At 35.4% G+C, this 19,047-nt stretch overlaps 1 protein-coding gene across 5 annotated transcripts in view; it reads left to right on the top strand.

Moving 5' to 3' along the window:
- Positions 1–19,047, top strand: part of ZNF407 (zinc finger protein 407) — a 338,979-nt gene that overhangs the window by 23,423 nt on the left and 296,509 nt on the right. For all 5 annotated transcript variants that reach the window (XM_068193734.1, XM_068193765.1, XM_068193755.1 and 2 more), the window contains 2 exons: positions 2,615–7,444; positions 13,332–13,446. In XM_068193734.1, the coding sequence (XP_068049835.1) occupies positions 2,659–7,444; positions 13,332–13,446 (4,901 nt within the window). In that variant the 5' untranslated portion in view covers positions 2,615–2,658. The remainder of the gene's footprint in view (positions 1–2,614; positions 7,445–13,331; positions 13,447–19,047) is intronic.

Consider the following 19,047-nt stretch of genomic DNA (forward strand, 5'->3'; position numbering starts at 1 on the left):
GAGAAATTGCCTTGATAATGCTTACTGGTTGTGAGAGTAGATGGGAAGCTGTTGACTTCATTAGGAGAATGGCCTGTAAATGGAACAGAGTGCAGTCCCAGTCTGCATGCTAGAAGTTTGTAATGAAATTATGGCAGAGATAAGGAATTAGGCAAGAAGTCTGGGGTATAAGGCATCTTAGCATATTTGTATTAGACGTGATAATTTTAATTTCATACTGAGGTTTTTGGTAGCACCTATGGGGTTTATGTTTTGTATTTTTCACTTTTCTAGCAGTTAGTTGGTAGTTCTTACTACAAACAGCTTACAAAGATGAAATAGAAGAAATACATTTTTTTCCTAAGCACTAGAAAAATCCGTAACTGGTGCAGTTGAGTGGGAGATAAGGTTGGATGCCAGAATTGGGATTGTGATCTGAGCACAGAGCAGGATGAACTTCTGTTGGAGGGTTACTGAACAAATGCTGAGAAACGAGGATAAAGCTGCAGAGACTGTGTGCAGATAATCAGCTATCTTTTTTAGGTGTGTGAGTGGCCAGTGGAGATGAGCTGAATTTCCAGGGGAGTGGCCGAAAAGGCCACACTTCTCTTGATGGAGAAACCTCTAATTATCCCAATACAACTTTTGATAGTGGAAATGTTCTATGCCAGTATTAGTTCACTGCTGGACTGCACTGATAAATCTTATGGTCTGAGAGGGAAGTATCCTATAAAGAAGATGGAGAATTGGTTTGAGATTGCAAATAGTTTTGTACAGTAAAGGAAAAACTGCTGCTCTTCCCCAGGCCATATAATTGGTCATGGGCTGGGAACCTGCTGTGGAGCTGCAGCAAGGCAAAGGACCCATGGTTGCTTGTTTAAGGATGGACTTGTGACACTTGTCACTGAAGTAACTTGATATTTTGCATTATATAAATAAAGCTGTACTGCAGTTAAACCACATAATTTTAATGTGATCTTTTTCTTCTGTATCCCAGACAGTGCTTATAACCTTTTCTGGGTAAGCTTGCACTTCAAAGGCTTCATCTGGTCCTGCTATTAATTGCTGTAGTGTTTTTGAACATACTTACAGGGTGCTGACTTACACCACCAGAGAATATAGCCCTGACTATTTTCCTTCTGACAAATTGTGATAAGTTTCCATCATGGTTTTGTGAAGAAACGAAAATAGTAGTGCATAAGAATCAGAAAGCCATATTTAGAGGACAATATCGTGATCCTCCAAAGGGCTGTTGTGATCTAGAGGTGGTTATTCTCTTGTTATTTAGGTATAACTAGCTTAGTATAGGTTTAGCCAGTGGTTCAGTGGTCAGCTCAATGAGAGACCTGCAGTTGAAAAACTGTTCAACGTATGAAACTAATGTGCACTGAATTCCTTAGGGGGCCTTCCATAAATTATTCTAAAGGAGAAAACCACTTTTTTACTTCCATAGGTAATAAGTCCAACTGATTTGAATTTATTTTCTCAGTTTAATACTTTCCTACTTTGTCCTCAAATTTAAGCATAATTATTTTTTTGCCTTGTACTTGAATAGTTTTTTGTACCCTATGTTATCTGTATCAACATTGCAATTACTTAATCTTGTCAGGAAGTACTTACAAGTGTGGTCATGGCCTCATTCAATGGGTAACTGAACAAAAAACTGAATACTTGGATCTGCAGCAAATTGATGTTTAAATCATAGTGTAAAGCACATAGATAAACATTTAGTATTTAATCATCTGTTAAAATGAAATGCATTTTCAATTCTCAGTTGCTTCATATCAAAATGAAAAGGTAATAAATGTCAAGATTTGATTTCCCATCCCCATCCCTCTTATAAACTGTGTTGGTAGCATCAGTTTTCTAGTGGCGGCGTCTTCTTGGGAGCAGGAGAGTCATACTTGCCTGTTGAGCAAAAGCTTTCGGTCACTGGATTTGAATGGTTACAGTTTGTGCTGGGTCTCAAAGGTGCTACCCTTCTCTGCAATGTTGTTTAATGACTTTTTGTTTCTCCTTCCTCCTCCCCAGTTGGGAAATGATGTTTTAGAGGATATTTTAGGAATTATGGGAAGCTATATTTGCAGCATATTGTTTTAGAACATGGTTCTATTTGTGTTTTCCTTCTTTCTCTTTAGCAGGTAATCTAAGCAGAGGAAGGAAAGCAAGCTGCATACTTAAAATATTTAACATTTATGCTGGCTTTGTTTTCCTTGTTGTTGCAGTCATGATTATTTCTCCTGGGAACTTTTAAATTTGGGAAGCTGATTTTCTAGTTTAGGAAAAGTCAAATATTCCGTGACCAGTTCCCTGAAAGCTGCTAGTATTTTGGGTCCTAAATATACTTCCAGAAGCAAAGGTCATGTTTGCTCAAGTTTTAGGCATGTAGAAGGTTACTTGATTACATAAAAACTATGAGATCTAAGTGTTTGCTCACATGGTGCTCATCACAGTGAGAGCTATGTAACTAGAAGGTGGTTTAGATACAATGGTGAAACTGTCACCTCATATCTTTCATTGTGTCTTTCTTCCTGCCATGATTTAAATTTTCTATATTGCATGGGGTTCTTAAAATTTGATTATTTTAACCTTTAAGTTTGCATGAAAGACTAACAATAACTCTGTTGTTTTGTAGGTGCTAAACCAAATGATCTTCAATTGGTAACATCACTGTTAAGAATGGACGTGGAGGGAAATAAGAAGAGAAATGATATTGATGAAAATTTACAAGTTGAGTTGACAGAAGAATCCCCAAGAAATACATCAGGAGAAAATGTTGGATGTGACTCTTCATCTCAGCAGAAAACAAGGCTTACATCAGATGAAGTGTTCAGGGACCTTGAAAAGAAAGAAAAAGAGAATGGTACAAACAAAACATCACTGTCAGAATCACCAAACCTGGATGTTATTGAAGCAGAGAAACCTGAAAATGTCTCCAGGAAAAGAAAGCTGAATTCTTCAGAAGACATGAAAGATACTGGAAGGAAACTGCAAAAAGTTTTAGCTGGAGAATCATGTGGTATGATAGCTGGAGCTGTAAAGAAGGAAGGAGTCACCAGTTGTCCTGATAGTGACTTATTTAATTCAGATATCCTGTGTCTACGTTACGATTTCAGATGTGCTTCTGATGATGCCATAGAGAAAATTCACAAGGAAAATAAACATTCACAAGACATGTCAGCTGCTGTTTCTGATAAACTATATTCTTCAGAAGAAATCAGTGTTGTCTGTACAGCTGGAAACATAGACAAAGACCCTAAAGGCAAAATGAGTGATCAGTGTTTACCTTCATGCTCTGATAAGAAAAAACATAAACAAGGAAGCCTCTCTAAACCATCCAAAGAGCAAACATACCCGCACTGTAGTTGCATAGGTGAGTGTAGTTCAACGTCGCATATGCATGTTAAGCGAGATAGTGAGAAATCCAAGGTATTTTCTTGTGATCTTTGTGGTTTTCAGAGTGCTGAAGAGAGTCTCCTAAATTCTCATTTCCTTGGCAAGACTCACCTTCGACGCCAAAATCTTGCTGCACGGGGAGGATTTGTACAGATATTGACAAAAAAATCCTTTAAAAACCAGCAATCTACTGCAACCAAAGAGAGGAATGTCAGGGCAAAACCTGGGACCAATAAATTAAGGGCACAAACTGCTGATGCAAAAGAATTAAATGTTTGCAGTGCACTGAAGGGCTCAAAAGTAAGCTTGTCTAAACAAAATTATGCCAGTGAATTTGTTGAAATGATACCATCTCCAAATACCACTAGCGCTGAAAAAACAGATACTATGACAGAAGAAACATTGATTTCTTCTGGTACAGAAGGAAATAATAAAGTACATACTGAAAAACTAGAAGTACCAGGACCATCACAAAATAGCTTGCAGAAAACAGAATCCTTTCCAACTACCAAAAAGCTACCGAACAGTTTACACAGAACAAGGAGATTAGATAAACTGAAACACAAAAGAAATGTTTTCTTGTTAAGGTCTTCATTTGGTCAGAGTAGGTCTTCTAGATTAAAAAGGCAGGTTAGAAGAAGATACAGCTTGTTGGGGAATAGTAAGAGACCCAAATCTGAAACTCGGAGAGTACATGTGAAGCCTATCTCCAGCACACAGCTTAAACATGATGAATCAAGCCCTGTGTCACATACAGAACTAGAAACAGATGCTAAAAGTAATACTGCTGCAGAAATGCAAGATCTTACAGAATATAAGCCAAATACCCCTTCTTCTAGCACTGCAGGTGCTAAAGATTCTGAAGTTAAACTTACTGCTGCTGAAGGTGCTCTTCATACTTGCATGGATTGTGGTCATGTTTTTCACGACCAAGAAAGTTTGGAAACCCATATTGCAAAGCTTCATACAAAAAAGATCCGGTTTCATTGTCAGATGTGTAGCTATTCCTCTGGAATCAGGGAAGACATGAAGCAACACTGTCAGGAGAGTAAACACCAGATGGGTGGTTGTAGCTTTAATTGTCAACTCTGTTCATTTACCAGCTTGAATGTGGTCAGCCTTCAAAGTCATATGAGTGAAGTGCATAATATGTCCCATAGTTGTCCAGCTTGCATTCTTTTTTTCCAATTGGAAGAAGAGCTGATAAATCATCAAAAAAATGAGAAACACGATGGTTCGTTATTTCAGCAAGCTACTCCATTGAGGAACAGTAATCAGACCTTGCAAGTGGTACCTTACAGTGACTCAGTATTGAACAATAGCCAAAGACTTGCAAAGGAAATGGAAGTGTCAATGCAACCAAAAACTCCAGACTCTTCCTTCATAAATCATAGAAATGAACTAAAGCATTCTGTTCTGAATAAAACCCAATTTCAATGTAAAAAGTGTTTTTATAAGACAAGATCTTCCACAGTCCTTACAAGGCACATAAAACTCCGACATGCACAAGAGTTTCACTTCCTTTGCAAAGCATGTAATCTCTACTCACTGAGTAAAGAAGGAATGGAGAAACATATCAAAAGAAGCAAGCATCTTGAAAATGCCAGGAAAAACAATATTGGACTACGTTTTGAAGAATGTATTGTAAAGGTTTGTGTTGGTGTTGGTGGCATTAAATCAGTGGTGGATATTTCCACTGCTGGGAGTGGAAATACAGAGTTGGATAAAGAAATTATAGATGTTTCATCATCTTCTGTGGAAAACATATCGAGAAATAAGGAATTTGTTCCACTTGAGCAAAGGATTGGTGAAAATGAATTTGTTTTAGCTGATGCATCCAGAGGAGGGAAACCTAAAGGTACTATTTCTAGGACATGTACCCATTGTGGCCTTTTGGCTTCCAGTGTTACGAATTTGACTGTTCACATCAGGCGAAAGCACAGTCATCAGTACAGCTATTTGTGTAAGGTTTGCAATTACTATACTGTCACCAAAGGAGATATGGAACGTCACTGTGCAACCAAAAAACATAAAAGCCGTGTTGAAATAGAAGGATGTGGAAAACAGAACTCAGAGATCATTGTTAGCCCTGAAGGAGGTAATTTTGAATCCTTGAGCAAGAAGATTAACAGCCCCATGATTGCCTTGCCTGAACATGTTGAAAATGGTGGCCAGTCGTCAGATTTGGAAAATTCTGTCTTAGACAATCAAGAAGTTGAGCGAAGAGATGCTGAGTTAAAAGCTGCAAATGCCAGTAGACTACCAGATTTGCAGCCTGATAGGAATCCATTGAATATAAACCAGCGTGTATTGCTGGAACCAGCGAGGGCTGTTCAAGACTGTGACCCAAGCTTCCAGAGAAGAGCCATGGGTGCAAACGACAACAAGTGTGTACACTGCAGCTTCATTGCTCATTCTGCTGCTTCTTTAGAGCTGCATGTGAAGCGAAAACATACAAAACAATTTGAATACTACTGCATGGCTTGCGACTACTATGCTGTTACTCGCAGAGAGATGATAAGGCATGCAGCAACAGAGAAACACAAAATTAGAAGAGAATCTTACGTTTGTTCTTCTTCTGGGGAAGAAGCAAATACAGCAAATATCACTAAAGAAGGCACTGCTTTGCCTCAAGAGGAGCACCATCACAGTGTAGGAGAATCAAAAATTATTTTAGATGAAACAAAGTGTGCCAATGATGCATCAGAAGGTGATCATATGAATAAAAGCTTTACTGAGTGTTCTGCCTTAAATGAAAATACATCTCCAAGAATCTCTAAAGATGTCAATTCCCAAAATGCAGTAGGACATGAACTTGATAAGGAGTCTAAAAATGGAGGAGGAAACCCTTTTTGTGAAGGATTCCAGAAAGCTCCTCAGAAAGATACAGTTGTTGAACTTGTCAAGGAAGTATCAGTTAAAGAAACAGATACTTGTGAGGTGCAGAAAAGTAAGCATGGTCAGGAGCTGCTCAACTCAGATGATGATTGCACTGCAGAAAGTCAAAATAGATCAAGCAACACAAACTTCAATTCAGAAATAGGTGTGGAGAGCTTGGAAGAAAATAGCGAAAACCCAGAAGCAGAGTGTAGAGACAAAGACAGTCTCAAAAAAAAATCACTGAAGAAAAATAACCCACTTATGCTAAGTCTTCCAGAAACAAGTAGTGCAGTAGAGCAATCAAATTTTGCTGGAAACACTGGAGAAGGAGTACCAAATAGACATAGTTTAGATGGTAACAGAAGTTTCAGAGAGGATCCTACTGGGGAGGAGGAAGAAGCCCTTATGGAAGCACAACATGAAGCTGAAGTAACTATAAATAACAATGTTTGGGAGGCAGATGGCTCAACAGCTGAGGGCACACAAGAAAGTAGTAATGAGGCTTTAGGAACAGTTATCAGTGCTGATGATAAAGGAAAGGCAATGCAAAATGTTGGCAAGTTTGATTCTTCTATAGTGAGGTTAAAAAGTCATCAAGATGGGGAGGCCACTGACCATTTTGCAGAAGGACAGATGTCAGGGGCAGTGAAAGCTAGTGAGCTCACAGTGACAGCAGACATTTCAACAAGTAGTGGGAAAAAGAAGAAGTCAGAAGGAATTTCCCTTGGGGAATCAACACGTATTCGCTGCGATGACTGTGGTTTTCTAGCAGATGGTTTGAGCGGACTAAATGTTCACATTGCCATGAAACATCCTTCAAAAGAAAAGCATTTTCATTGCTTACTCTGTGGAAAATCATTTTACACAGAAAGCAACCTTCACCAGCACTTGGCCAGTGCTGGGCACATGCGAAATGAGCAGGCGAGCGTGGAGGAGCTGCCCGAAGGAGGCGCAACCTTTAAGTGTTTGAAGTGCACAGAGCCCTTCGATTCAGAGCAGAGCTTGTTTCTCCACATCAAAGAGCAACATGAAGAGCTGCTGCGGGAAGTCAATAAATACATTGTTGAAGACACTGAGCAGATAAACAGGGAGAGGGAAGAGAACCAAGGCAATGTCTGCAAGTATTGTGGGAAGATGTGTAGAAGTAGCAATTCCATGGCCTTCCTAGCTCACATCCGTACCCACACAGGTATGGAAATGCTGTTGTTGCAATTGGTCTCTTTCAAACAGTGAATTATACCATTGGTCTTTTTCTGCTTGTTAAGCCCTTTTATATTTCTTAGGAACTGGCATTTTTATCGCCTGATAAGCCCCTGATGAAATTCAAAGTTATCTAAAAGGATATGAAAATACAGTGATCAAAGGGCAGAAAATGTAAGAACATTTCAAGTACAGTCACCCTTCTGCTTTTTGTTTCATATAGAGAGATTTTCTTCCTTTTAATTTAAATTGTAACCATTCATTGGTTCTTAAATAATGAAGCAGTGGTGGTTTGAGAGATCAATTAGCTGTTCTTTTGAACTTTCTCTTTTGTGCAGTTGTTTAATATCCAAATTGTTTATTTCATTTCAATTAAGTGAAACTTTCAGCATTACATAATGTTTCAGAATAGACATTTGATATTTCATCACTCCTAAATAAATACCAATAGGAAACAACAAGAAGTTTTTATAGAAATAAGTTATAGCAGTTGGAATTGGTCAGCCTTTTTGGAAGGTGGTAGCAGTGCTGGTGTGTTGCACAGTGATGTAGCATCTGATTTAGTTTCTGTGCTGATCACACTTTAAATTCATTTTTATGTTTAATTTTAAGTGGAAAATTTAAAAACATTTCTGTAGAAAAATGCATAAGCTGCAGTTCTAAATTTATGTAAAAATTCACTGCGATGTTTCTATAAACCTGCCATACATTCTTTATTTTAAATAGACAGCTTTTCTAAATCACTGAGCTCTGCTTAGACAAGTGGTGTCTCCATGGTTGAATTTATGAGTGGATTTGAATAATAAATTCACATTTCAATGAACATATTTTCATTAAAACTGTAAGGTTTATTTTACTGTACTTTTAAATAATGGCTTATTATGGAAGCTATAGTTTAAATTCATGCAGTATTTGAAACTTAGTGCATGGTTACAAGGAAGAGAACAAAAAGGTAAGAAAAAAGATGCATAAAAGAATGGTAATTCCTGGCATAATCCGAAAATAGTTTTGTAAGTTTTTTTTTTATGAAAAGGCAAGGGCGTGACTGGACAACAAATCCTAAAAATTAATCTTGGGGAACAGAGACATTGTATTTCAAACCTTTCAAAGTATTTTACTATAACTGCAATATTCATGTATACCAATAACTCACATACTTAATACTTTCAGCATTACTTCTGTCCTGTCAATAGCGTAGTTATCTGTATTGCTTCAGCTAATATCCAACTTGGAATGCAGTGTTAAGTCTTTAGAGGGATGCTCATGTTCACATGGTCAGAACAGCTGTATCAGCCCTTAATATGCCCTCTTACGGCAGATAAAACTGAATAAAACTAAGGGGGAGGATGCTAATGGAGCTCTCTTTAGAATTCTTTATGCAACTGTCTGGTCAAGACATGTTGCTTATAATTGATGTGTCCATTACTTGAATTCTCTTGTAATTATAGTCAATAAGTCTTGTAAATGTGTTAAAGCTCACTAAAAGCATACAAATTCAAGAACAGAGTAAGGCTAATAATTTAAAATAATCAATGTAGGCATTTCAGCACTTAATTTCCCTTGTGTGTTGATAGCTGATCATTCTTAATCCATTAAGATTTATTTAGTCGTTTACAATGCAAAATAGGTTTGCACTGGTCACTTGTGCCATTTGAAAATGTCCACCAGGTTAAGTGCAGAATGTAGTCCATTAGTCTTCCTTGACTATATGTATTAATTGCATTTAAAATCAAGTTAATGTGGATGTGAAAGTGAGGTAACTATCAATATATGACAAAGCAACCCTACTTACATAAGTTACATCATTGATTGTAACATTTAGTAAAAGTTAGTGTACTTTTTAGCTTCTTGTGTGTAGGTCTTATCATGGAGTATATTTTTACTGTGCTTTTGGATAGCACTAAATATGCAAAGCAGTGAAAGAATACATTTAATTTTGCAAGTCATTTTTTGGTGCAGAAGTATAGGAGGGTTACAGAACAGAGTTTTATCTGCCCTCTTTCTCGCTGCAACTTTACGCGAAATGGTTTTCTTATGCTTTGCTTATTCACATAAATAGTAATGTGGAGTCTTTTATTAATACTTAAAGGAAAGAAGGCTTTCTCTTCCAATCTGTATTTTTCTGTTTCTGGTTTTCTTCTTATGGAGCCTTTTCTCCCTATCTGTATCACAGTGGATGCAGTTTAATAACAAACAAATATGTTTAGGTTATTTGGAGCGGTGGCAGAGGGAAATGACCTACTGCACCAACTGTATGTACACTTCTTGTAACACTGGTGAGGCAAAGTCCACCATCTATAGCTTCTGACCTGTCCCAGGGTAACAACAGGTGCATAAGAGCACAGCCACACATTTTCCCATTTATTGTTCTGATTATATTATATGCTTTTAAAAAAATCTTTCATCAGCATCTGGATGTGTATGTGTATGTAACTATCACCAACTCCTTTCCTTTTTTAATTGAGTAATCAGTGATGATTTGAGGTAGTGGAGGGAAGGGAAGGGAAAGTTGAATAAAGATATGACTAATAATTTCCATTAATATAAAAATAATGTTTAAAAATGCCATTAAATAATGTAGGAGATTTTCACATTGCAAATGAAAGGAAGGCATTGCTATAGAGGACCTAACAAGTAAATCCATCACATGTTGACAAGTGAAAATGAGGAAGTGTAAAGAAAAATAAAAGGAGTAGTAGAGGTGGAAGACTTTTTAGTTTGCAATTGATGGAGGTCCCATAAACTTAATTAACAATCAACATCTGAGGAAAAATCACCTGCAACTGCATCATCTTTGCTTCTTTTCTCATCAGACTTCTCAGTTAGTGGCAGTTGTGCCCAATGCAAGTATGCTGTATTACTCCCCATGTCCTAAACACAGGAGGAAATGGTATGATGACATTTCATGTGGTTCTGCTCACTTTGTATTGGGCCTGAGCTAGGGGCCCAGGAATGCCTATAGGTGCAGGTGATGTTGCCTTTGGCTGGCCTAAAGCAGCGACAGTGAATTTTTTCTCGTAGCTTTGGGTCTTTACTGTCTTAATGTAAAGCAAGGATTATGCACTCTGGTCTTTTTTTTACAAAACAGTAGAATGGTTTATGTCTGCCTGACCTGAACTCTTAAATTTAGTCTGATTTTCTATTTGGTGTGGTGGTGTTGGTTTTTGTTTGTTTGTTTTGTTGTTGTTGTTCTGTTTTTGTTTTGTTTGTTGTTAGTTGATTGGTTTGGTGTTTCCCCAATTCTTAAGAGCCTTATTGTTTCCTGCTACCATCAGAAAATGTACATTTGTTTTCCATGCCTTAACTTGTGGGTAAAGTAGTTTGGTAGATTTTTTGGCTTTTTTGTCTTTTTTTGGCTATTTTTTGAGTCATTTGGTTGAAAAGATGATATAGTGAAAGTATTTTTCTCTTTTTTTTCTGAGAACTGAAAGCCATACCTGAATCCAGTAGTATCACAGTTTAAAACACTGTAAGAGAACCACTGAAGTTGGTGATAAGTATGGCTAAGAAATGGTTAAATGTTTTACATTGTTTCAGACAGCTTTATGGCAAATACAATTCTTTTTTTTTCTACCATTAATTTAAATCATAGTCTAATGTCTTCATTTTTAGTATAAAATTTTGGGTTGTTCCATCCAACAACATCGTGGAACAAATTTGGCACCAGCAACCTAAAAGGGAGATACACTGCTTTTGTTTCAGGTGATAAGTACTGACTGGAGCCTGCCAGCACTTGAATTTTCATGGAGTTTAAATGGAGATGTTAACAGATATTCAGCTCTGGATCTAAGAAAAAAAATCAAAAGCCCTCAAGGCCTCAGTGATTTTTGGATGAGAGCAGTCAACAGAATAATACATTTCTGTATTGTCAGCACACTGTAGTCACGATTGGTCTGAACTCGAGTTCTTCACAAAGGAGTCATGTAAATGGAAAACAGCAAAGGTCTTGTATGGAAGCCCTGTGGGACACCTGCAGTAACAGAATGAGGAACAAATTTACAATTTAATCGGTAGGAGAGAAACTAAGGGAACATAGGGTAGAATCCATATGGTATTTGAATTCCATGAGAAAAAAGAGCAGTATAAACACCAATAGATTTAAAAAAAAATCCTCTTCACCTGTGGCCTTGTTGTTATTAATTGTCCAGCTAAAGATCACAACTTAAACCATCAACTTTTAGTGGTCTTTTAATACAAAGATAAGGTTTTTTTTTATTTGCCCTGGTCTCTTTGTAGAATGCAGTGTTGATTTGAAATGTCACCAAATTAATGATTAATTCAGTTTTATCAGGATCATTTAAATAAACTGGGGTTTTTTTCAGTGTGATGGATAGAATGTGATTGCTGTGAGCTGCAGTCTGAACCTGCTTTTGACATTTAAACATATAAAGCTGACTAGATATAACCATTGAGGTACTAAATATATTTTACATCTACTTCCAACAGTAGAAGTGGAAGTATTAAGAGATCTGGCTTTATTGTCATTGAACTGTGAAATATTCAACCTTGTCTGCCTGTGCTTAGTACTGTTGACTTTTTTATTTCAGTTAGAAGATTAAAATTAAATGCTTCATTTTCTGTTAGCTTTTGGGAATTAAATTGAAATTTAAGACTCTAAAATTTTTTACGAAGATCCTCAGTTTCACCAGTGGATTCTTGGAGGATATTCTGTTTTCAAGGGCAAAGTAAAAAGGTTCATTGATAAAACATGATATAGTGCAACATTTTTCTTATCAGAGCTCTTTATGTATATTTATTAAAGATCACGTATTTCATGTTATGCTTAACTGTATTGGAAGAAGTACTTCACAAAACATATACTAAACATAATATGGAGACTCATTGACCATATTGTACTTACTTTTAACTGCAGTTCTCTGATTTTGATTTATTGATTTAAGGATTTAGTGGTCAGAAAATTGGAAAGTGCATCTAGAATGATGTTGCTGCGTAATAACCTGGGGACTGACATGTGCCAAATTTAACTATGCCAGTAAAAAAGATAGGTTTTCCATCTTGAGAGGTGATCTCTGTTAATTAAGATAGACAAATAATTTGACTTTTTGCTGAACTGATGTGGTACAAGAAATCGGTTGATACTTTTTCCTTGGAGAAATAATTTCAGAGTTCTTTGGTCTGCTGCAGACATTTAATATTAAAGTTTGTTCTTGAAATAAATAATAGCCAAAATGTCAATACTTCTGGTTTGCAGAATAATCATAAATTCTTGACCATAAAACAGTCATAAAGGCATAATATTTTATCCACTGTATATTCATACATTGCATGCCATTACAATAGCTAGGTGATGAATCATTTGCTGTGTGTGACAGAACAAATCTGAAATACCAATGCTAATGTGAAATCTATTCAGAGTTGGAAGGCTTGTAATATTATTTTACTTTAAAAATATTTGCTAAAAAAAAAAGAACGTTTTGCAGTTTAAACCAATACCAGTCCACTTTAAGACCATTACCTGAGTTTTAGCATTTGGCCATTGGGAAAGGCATAGAACAACTTTTGCCATCTTGTTGAAATGTTATCTGTTGTATTTTCTTCTCATTTTAATATATTTTGTGGATTTTTAAAGACAAGAAAAAGACCAGATTAAAAGTTAAGAGAGTATTTTCTGTGATCTTGAACTTGAGGAAACTTTAATGATAATGTATAGAATATAATGTACAGAATATACTGTCTGTGTCCTGGGAGTTATAAATTTATGTACAAGACACTTTTTTAATAGGCAAAAATCTCAAACAGGTTAAATGTGGGATAGGTTTTAAAAAGGTTATTTTTCCTCAGGAATTTTTATTTCTTTAACCATAGGTGATATTTTATTCTAATTCAACTCGTATCTTATGCTAAATTTTACTTAGGATCAAAGCCATTCAAGTGCAAGATATGCCACTTTGCAACAGCTCAGCTTGGAGATGCCAGAAACCATGTCAAGAGGCACCTTGGGATGAGGGAATACAAGTGTCATGTCTGTGGGTGAGTAAATTGAAACAGTCTCCACCATGGTTAACCAGGAGAAGAGCACAGAATATGCATTGTTTCAGAATTGAGAACTGTGATGTGAGCAAGAGTGGCTAAAATTATGCATGCATATCCTCCTTTCCATTGTTATGGTAAATTCCTTAAATACAGTTATGACATTCTTTTCCCACTTCTAATCCTGCACTGAAGATGAGCAATTTTATGGGCTACAAGGTCAATTTGAACCTGTAATCTGTAAATTGACTAAATTATAGGATGTTCATTCACATTGCCAGGGAGAACTGTAAATTCCATTTAAAGACATAAAAAATATATAATATAGACTTTACTGTGTGGGGTTTTTTCTTTTGCTATACTGTTATAATTTTAGTACCATTAACAGATTTCGGGACTCCATTAGAGTTTTCATTCTTTATGAAAACAAAACAGAAGACAGATTTTTCAAACAAACGGATCTAAATTATTGCAGGCATAAGACTTTTAAAATAAATTGAAGTCTTTTATGTGTGCTTGTGTTCCTGTTTGTTACCCAAAAAAATCTTGTTTTTCTTTCAACAATCGTTATTTCCTTAGAAGGATCGTTCATAATGTTTAATTGTCCTTCAAATGTGTTGCATTTAATAGGAGGCATTGAGACTCCTTAATGCAAAACTAATTAATTTAGCAGAAATGTTTAAAAGGTTTTAAAATGCCATGGCATATATGGTACATCATAGGACATTCAAAGTTGGATTTTAATACCCTAGTTCTGATTAAAAATATATTTTAATGTTATTATGCTGAAGAAATTAACTAATATATGCATCATATAAAAACATTTTATGCAAACCTATGTAACCTGCTATAGCAGTCTTATGGCTAATGTGTAGAAGAGCACAGGTTCACTTAGATGGTGCTGTGCACACATGCATGGTGTGGTGTGAGGTTGGGGATAATATTCAGCAGGAGGAGGTTTTTTAGCCTTAGTGTACTAATCTACTGCAGGACAAAGCGAGTTACACATTTTAGAAGAAAAGTGAATCTTCAGCTGAAGACGCAGCCGAGTGATTTTCACTGATTCATCTCTCTGTTTTTCTCATAATTTTGCATGTGGCATTGTGAGATACTTTGGATGAGTTTACTCGCTTAAGAAAAGTCATTGCTGACTTCTTGGAATAAGAAATAAAAATGTATGAGCCCAATTCTTAAGTTCACTGTATATCTGTAGTAGAATAACTTATGGTACTCCTTATTTTGAAGCATAGTTAAAATGAATGTGGTAGGGTATTTTATATTGTTTAAAAAATCTTATTTGCTGTTTTTGCTTTATCATTTGCCAAGAACTTGACATGGAAGATAGTTAAAAACTACAGATCTGCAGAAGTATTTAGCAAAGGGTAAACTCGCTTCCTTAGAAGTTGTCCACAAACTTGACATTAGTTGTTCGTTCAATTACCTTTTAACTTAATGTACAAAATCATCATATTATTTAAATATTTCATTGTGAGAGGAAAAGTAAAAAAATTCAAACCAGCAAATACGGTATCTTTTACAAAAAAAGAAGAGAATTAAAATTATTAGGATTTTCATAGTGCCTCATTTTTTCAAAAACTTATTCTATCACTTCAGGATTGACATGTCTGACAGAACCTGTCTCAGAAATTGCACAACTCTCGGCTGGGATTCGCAATAGTTATGCAAGATAGAGAGCAAAATATATATGAATGATTTAAACTTTGGATTAAATGGCAGTCGCTTTCCTAAGCTGATTGCTTACTCTATATTGTTGGCATGTCATACGTGGTAGCCAGGCAGGTACTTATTTTCCATTTTTGTGTATTGTTAATTTGCATCAACAACATGGAGCTCTGCTTTTTAGATACAGCAAAACAACTGGTGAAGAGACATACACCACAATACCCCATGCTTACAAAAATCTGATTTATATCCCTGTTTAAATAATCATCACATTTCACCTAATGTAAGCCAAAAATGTATTTTTACAATCATATACTAGCACTGATTTATTTGGAAAAGACATTTTTGCACTTTAGCTAACAATCCTGAAGAATTGATCAAGGATTTGGAGGAATGACCAGAGCTGTTTGAACTATAGTCCATATAATGAATATGCCATCTTACATGTGGAAGAGGAGAAAAAAGTGTTAATAGCCTGTGCTGTATTTGTGCTCTTTTAATTGAAAGGACTGGGTAGCTTGTTGGTTAAAAAAATAAAGTAGCAACATAAAAAAAGATAAAATTGCTAGGATTGGCTATCAGATTAGTGGCACTATAGAGCATTGGTACATTAACACCACTGACAATGTCAATTCATTATCATTGATGGCTAAATAATCTTAGAAATGCTCAGTGGACCTATTAGTTCCTGAACATAAGCAGCTCATGCTGCATTTCTTCATTAGCTTTAATTGCTATAAATTTTACCTTTTTAAAAATCATGCTTTAAAAGGTGAAGTGATCTTTCAGGAACATTAACTCTGTAATTTTGTCACAAACAGAAGGTCCTGCACTATGTTTTCTTTTCTACAGTAGTTAATATTCTATCCTCTGACTTTTAGATTCTCAGTAATAAGCCCTCTGCTAGTTGTGAGGATAAATTGTGTTTCAAAAGCTTTTGAATCTGCTTGGGCACTTTTTAAAGGTGAAATGTCACTGCAACATCATGGTGTGGTCTCAAAAATGCCACATTTTTTAAAGACAAATTATTTCAAAATTTTGGTCTTAAAAATGGCCAAAAAAAGATAAAGCAAAAAGCATATTTTTGGTGTTGTTTTAGGAAGGTTTTGCTGCGTCTCAATTTTCCAAATGATCCTCATATTTGCGTGCTACAAAGTACACAATATATAATTCAGCTAGTTGTTGAATAAAGCAGTAATTTTGCTGTGTTATTTTATTTTTTTTAATTGAAGTTCAGGGTTTGTTTTTCTTCAGCTGCACAGCAGAAACTACGTGACACAGAAATTGGACACCGCTAATGTTTTAACATTTGGAATAAACAGTCTGCTACTCATTTCCTTATCGCAGATGTGTGTTAATTATTTTCTTTTCCTTACCCATAGCTGTAAAATATATCCCATTATTTCAGGGGTAATGTCTATTTTCTGTGTGACTTTCTTTTGTTTTTGAAAGTCTGACTGAAATTGGCTGACACTCTGGGTTAGGTGAGCAAATCTTGGTTGCCCAGTATTTGAAATCTTTGTTTCATTTGCCTGGTAAAATGCTGTGAAAAGGCTTATCATACACTTTTCAAATTTTTTTCCCTTAGGAAGGATATGAAAAATGCATTGTTCTGCAATTGAGATTTTGAACAGAATTTATAGGCAATGTTTGATTTAAAAATATGTCTGTTATTCCTTTGCCTTTTTCTTGCCTTTGCTTTTAGAAACAGAATTTTGGGGAATGTAGTTACATGTTTCAAGTAAGAGTGGCTGCTTCCTTCTTTTTTTTTTTTCTCTCTCCTTTATGACCACTTAAAAATCGATTGAAGAAGATGGGTATAAGGTAGGTTTGGATTGTTGGGAAAATGTTCAGTATTTAAAATGTGTGCGTAAACTTTTTTTGCTACCTTCCTACAGATTGAAAGGGCATTTTTAGCAATGTCTTTATTATGTTTATTATACATATAGTATTTAATGTATAGTAGTCAGGTGTTTTGAGAACAAAAGTAAGCCTTTCTAGACAGAAAGGAATTTGGAGGAGGGTCAAAAAGATTACTTTTTTTTCTGTATTTTGCTGGAATAGTTATGTCTTGTAGTTTTTTGATGTGGTATTTTGTTTTTTTGCTGTTGTTTGTTTTTGTTGTTTTGTTTGTTTGGGATTTTTTGCTTTGTTTTGGTCTTTTGGTGGCTGGAGGTATTAATCTTTATTTACTTTCTGCTCCTTAGTTCTCTATTTACTTTGAAACTTCTTTTCTCAATTAATTCTGGAGATAGCGTAGGATGTTCTGATAAATGTTTTGCTAAATTCAGTTATTTCCTAAAGTCTCAAATAAATAAGATTTGGGGACAGTTATAGTGTCCCAAGCATGGAAGTAACCTCACTTCTGCTGCTGTTAATGCTAAGAGTAATTCAGAAATTCGTATAAAGTTCAGTATTTTAATGACACTGGTTGCTTGGAGAATATCTAAACAAAACTACTCACCTGTATTGAGCATAGTGACTAATAGATCTTTGTTCTTGACAGATAAGGATGTGCTTTACCAGCTGCATAAAAAAAAAAATTGGGTGGACTCCTGTTTGTTTTTTCTGAAAAATCTTTTAGATTTTCAGATTTTAACTGATTACTATTAATACAGGCTACTTTTTGTGAAAAGCTGCTCTTAAGACTGCCTTTAGCAAGCAAAAAAGACTTATTCGTAAATTTATTGGTAGGAGCAGGAAAAACATTATCTTTTCAAGGATGCCTTAACGTACTGTAATGTAAATTAATTATTTATACTTGTGCAGTTTGGGAAATGTTAAATAGAAAGTTGCTACTCTAGTAAAACTATTTTTGTGTGCTATTACCTAGTTTTTGTGCATTAGAAGGGATCTCTGTGTAGATGATTATAATGTCACTTTCTGACCTTTGCAGCTTGAATAATTGTAAATCATTGCTTCATAACGTGTCAGAGAATGTCTGTACTAGGGAATTAAATGGCAGAATATAATAGACCAAATTATTGCCTGTCATGTTTTCAACAACACAGTTAGTATTTGAGTTACACTTAATCATTACGTGCATTAGCAACTTCATTGGAATCCAGCTTCAGGCTGAGCATGAAATACATTACATTATTTAAACCTCTAATGGTAGAAGTCATTTATTTGTGTTGAAGTGTACAACATGCAGAGTTTCATAAAGCAAGGAACACTTGAGAGCTTAATTTATCCAAATCAAAGTCTAAATGCAGATAAACACAAGTGGCAAAAATTAGTAATTTTTATAGTCTGGAAATATTTAAAAATACATGGTTGTGGGTAATTGTAGGCAGCAGGAATAAATTAAAATCACTATTTTTAGTCAGCTCTGAGAATTAAAACTTTTATATCTAAATAATCAATGCATCATGAAATTGCATTTTGGAATGAACAATTAATTATACACATCATGTCTACAGATGTGTCCAAACAAAAAATATATGTTTGGTGCAGCTGTTTAGATCAGAGATAATTGCATGTGAAGTGACTGTTCCAGATCCAGCTATTCTTAGTTTCTCTATCTGCATTTTGCCATTTGGTCCTATCGTATACTTGTGTCCACATTTACTTTAGTAAAGAAAAATGAGGTGAACCTGCATAACAGCTTTCCAAACTTGCATATGCTTTAAAAAAAATTAACAAGAAAATGATAGAAAAATATATGAAGTTAAATAACATATGTGTTACGTTATCTTGCCATGTTTTGTTCAGCTGTCTTAACATTTTGTTAGATTTGCAAACCTGACCTTCAGTACATAGTCTGTCTTTTTACTATTTAAGAAAACTACTTGTAGTGGAAACAATTTACATTTATTCAGAAAAGCTCCCGTCACCTTTAAACGACTGGTACAGATCCCAGGATGTGTTGTGCAAGACTGTCCTGGTCTGAAAGTCTGCCATGGAGTTGGTTGGTGG

Source organism: Anomalospiza imberbis, chromosome 1 (assembly GCF_031753505.1).
Source record: "Anomalospiza imberbis isolate Cuckoo-Finch-1a 21T00152 chromosome 1, ASM3175350v1, whole genome shotgun sequence".
Classification (NCBI taxonomy): domain Eukaryota; kingdom Metazoa; phylum Chordata; class Aves; order Passeriformes; family Viduidae; genus Anomalospiza; species Anomalospiza imberbis.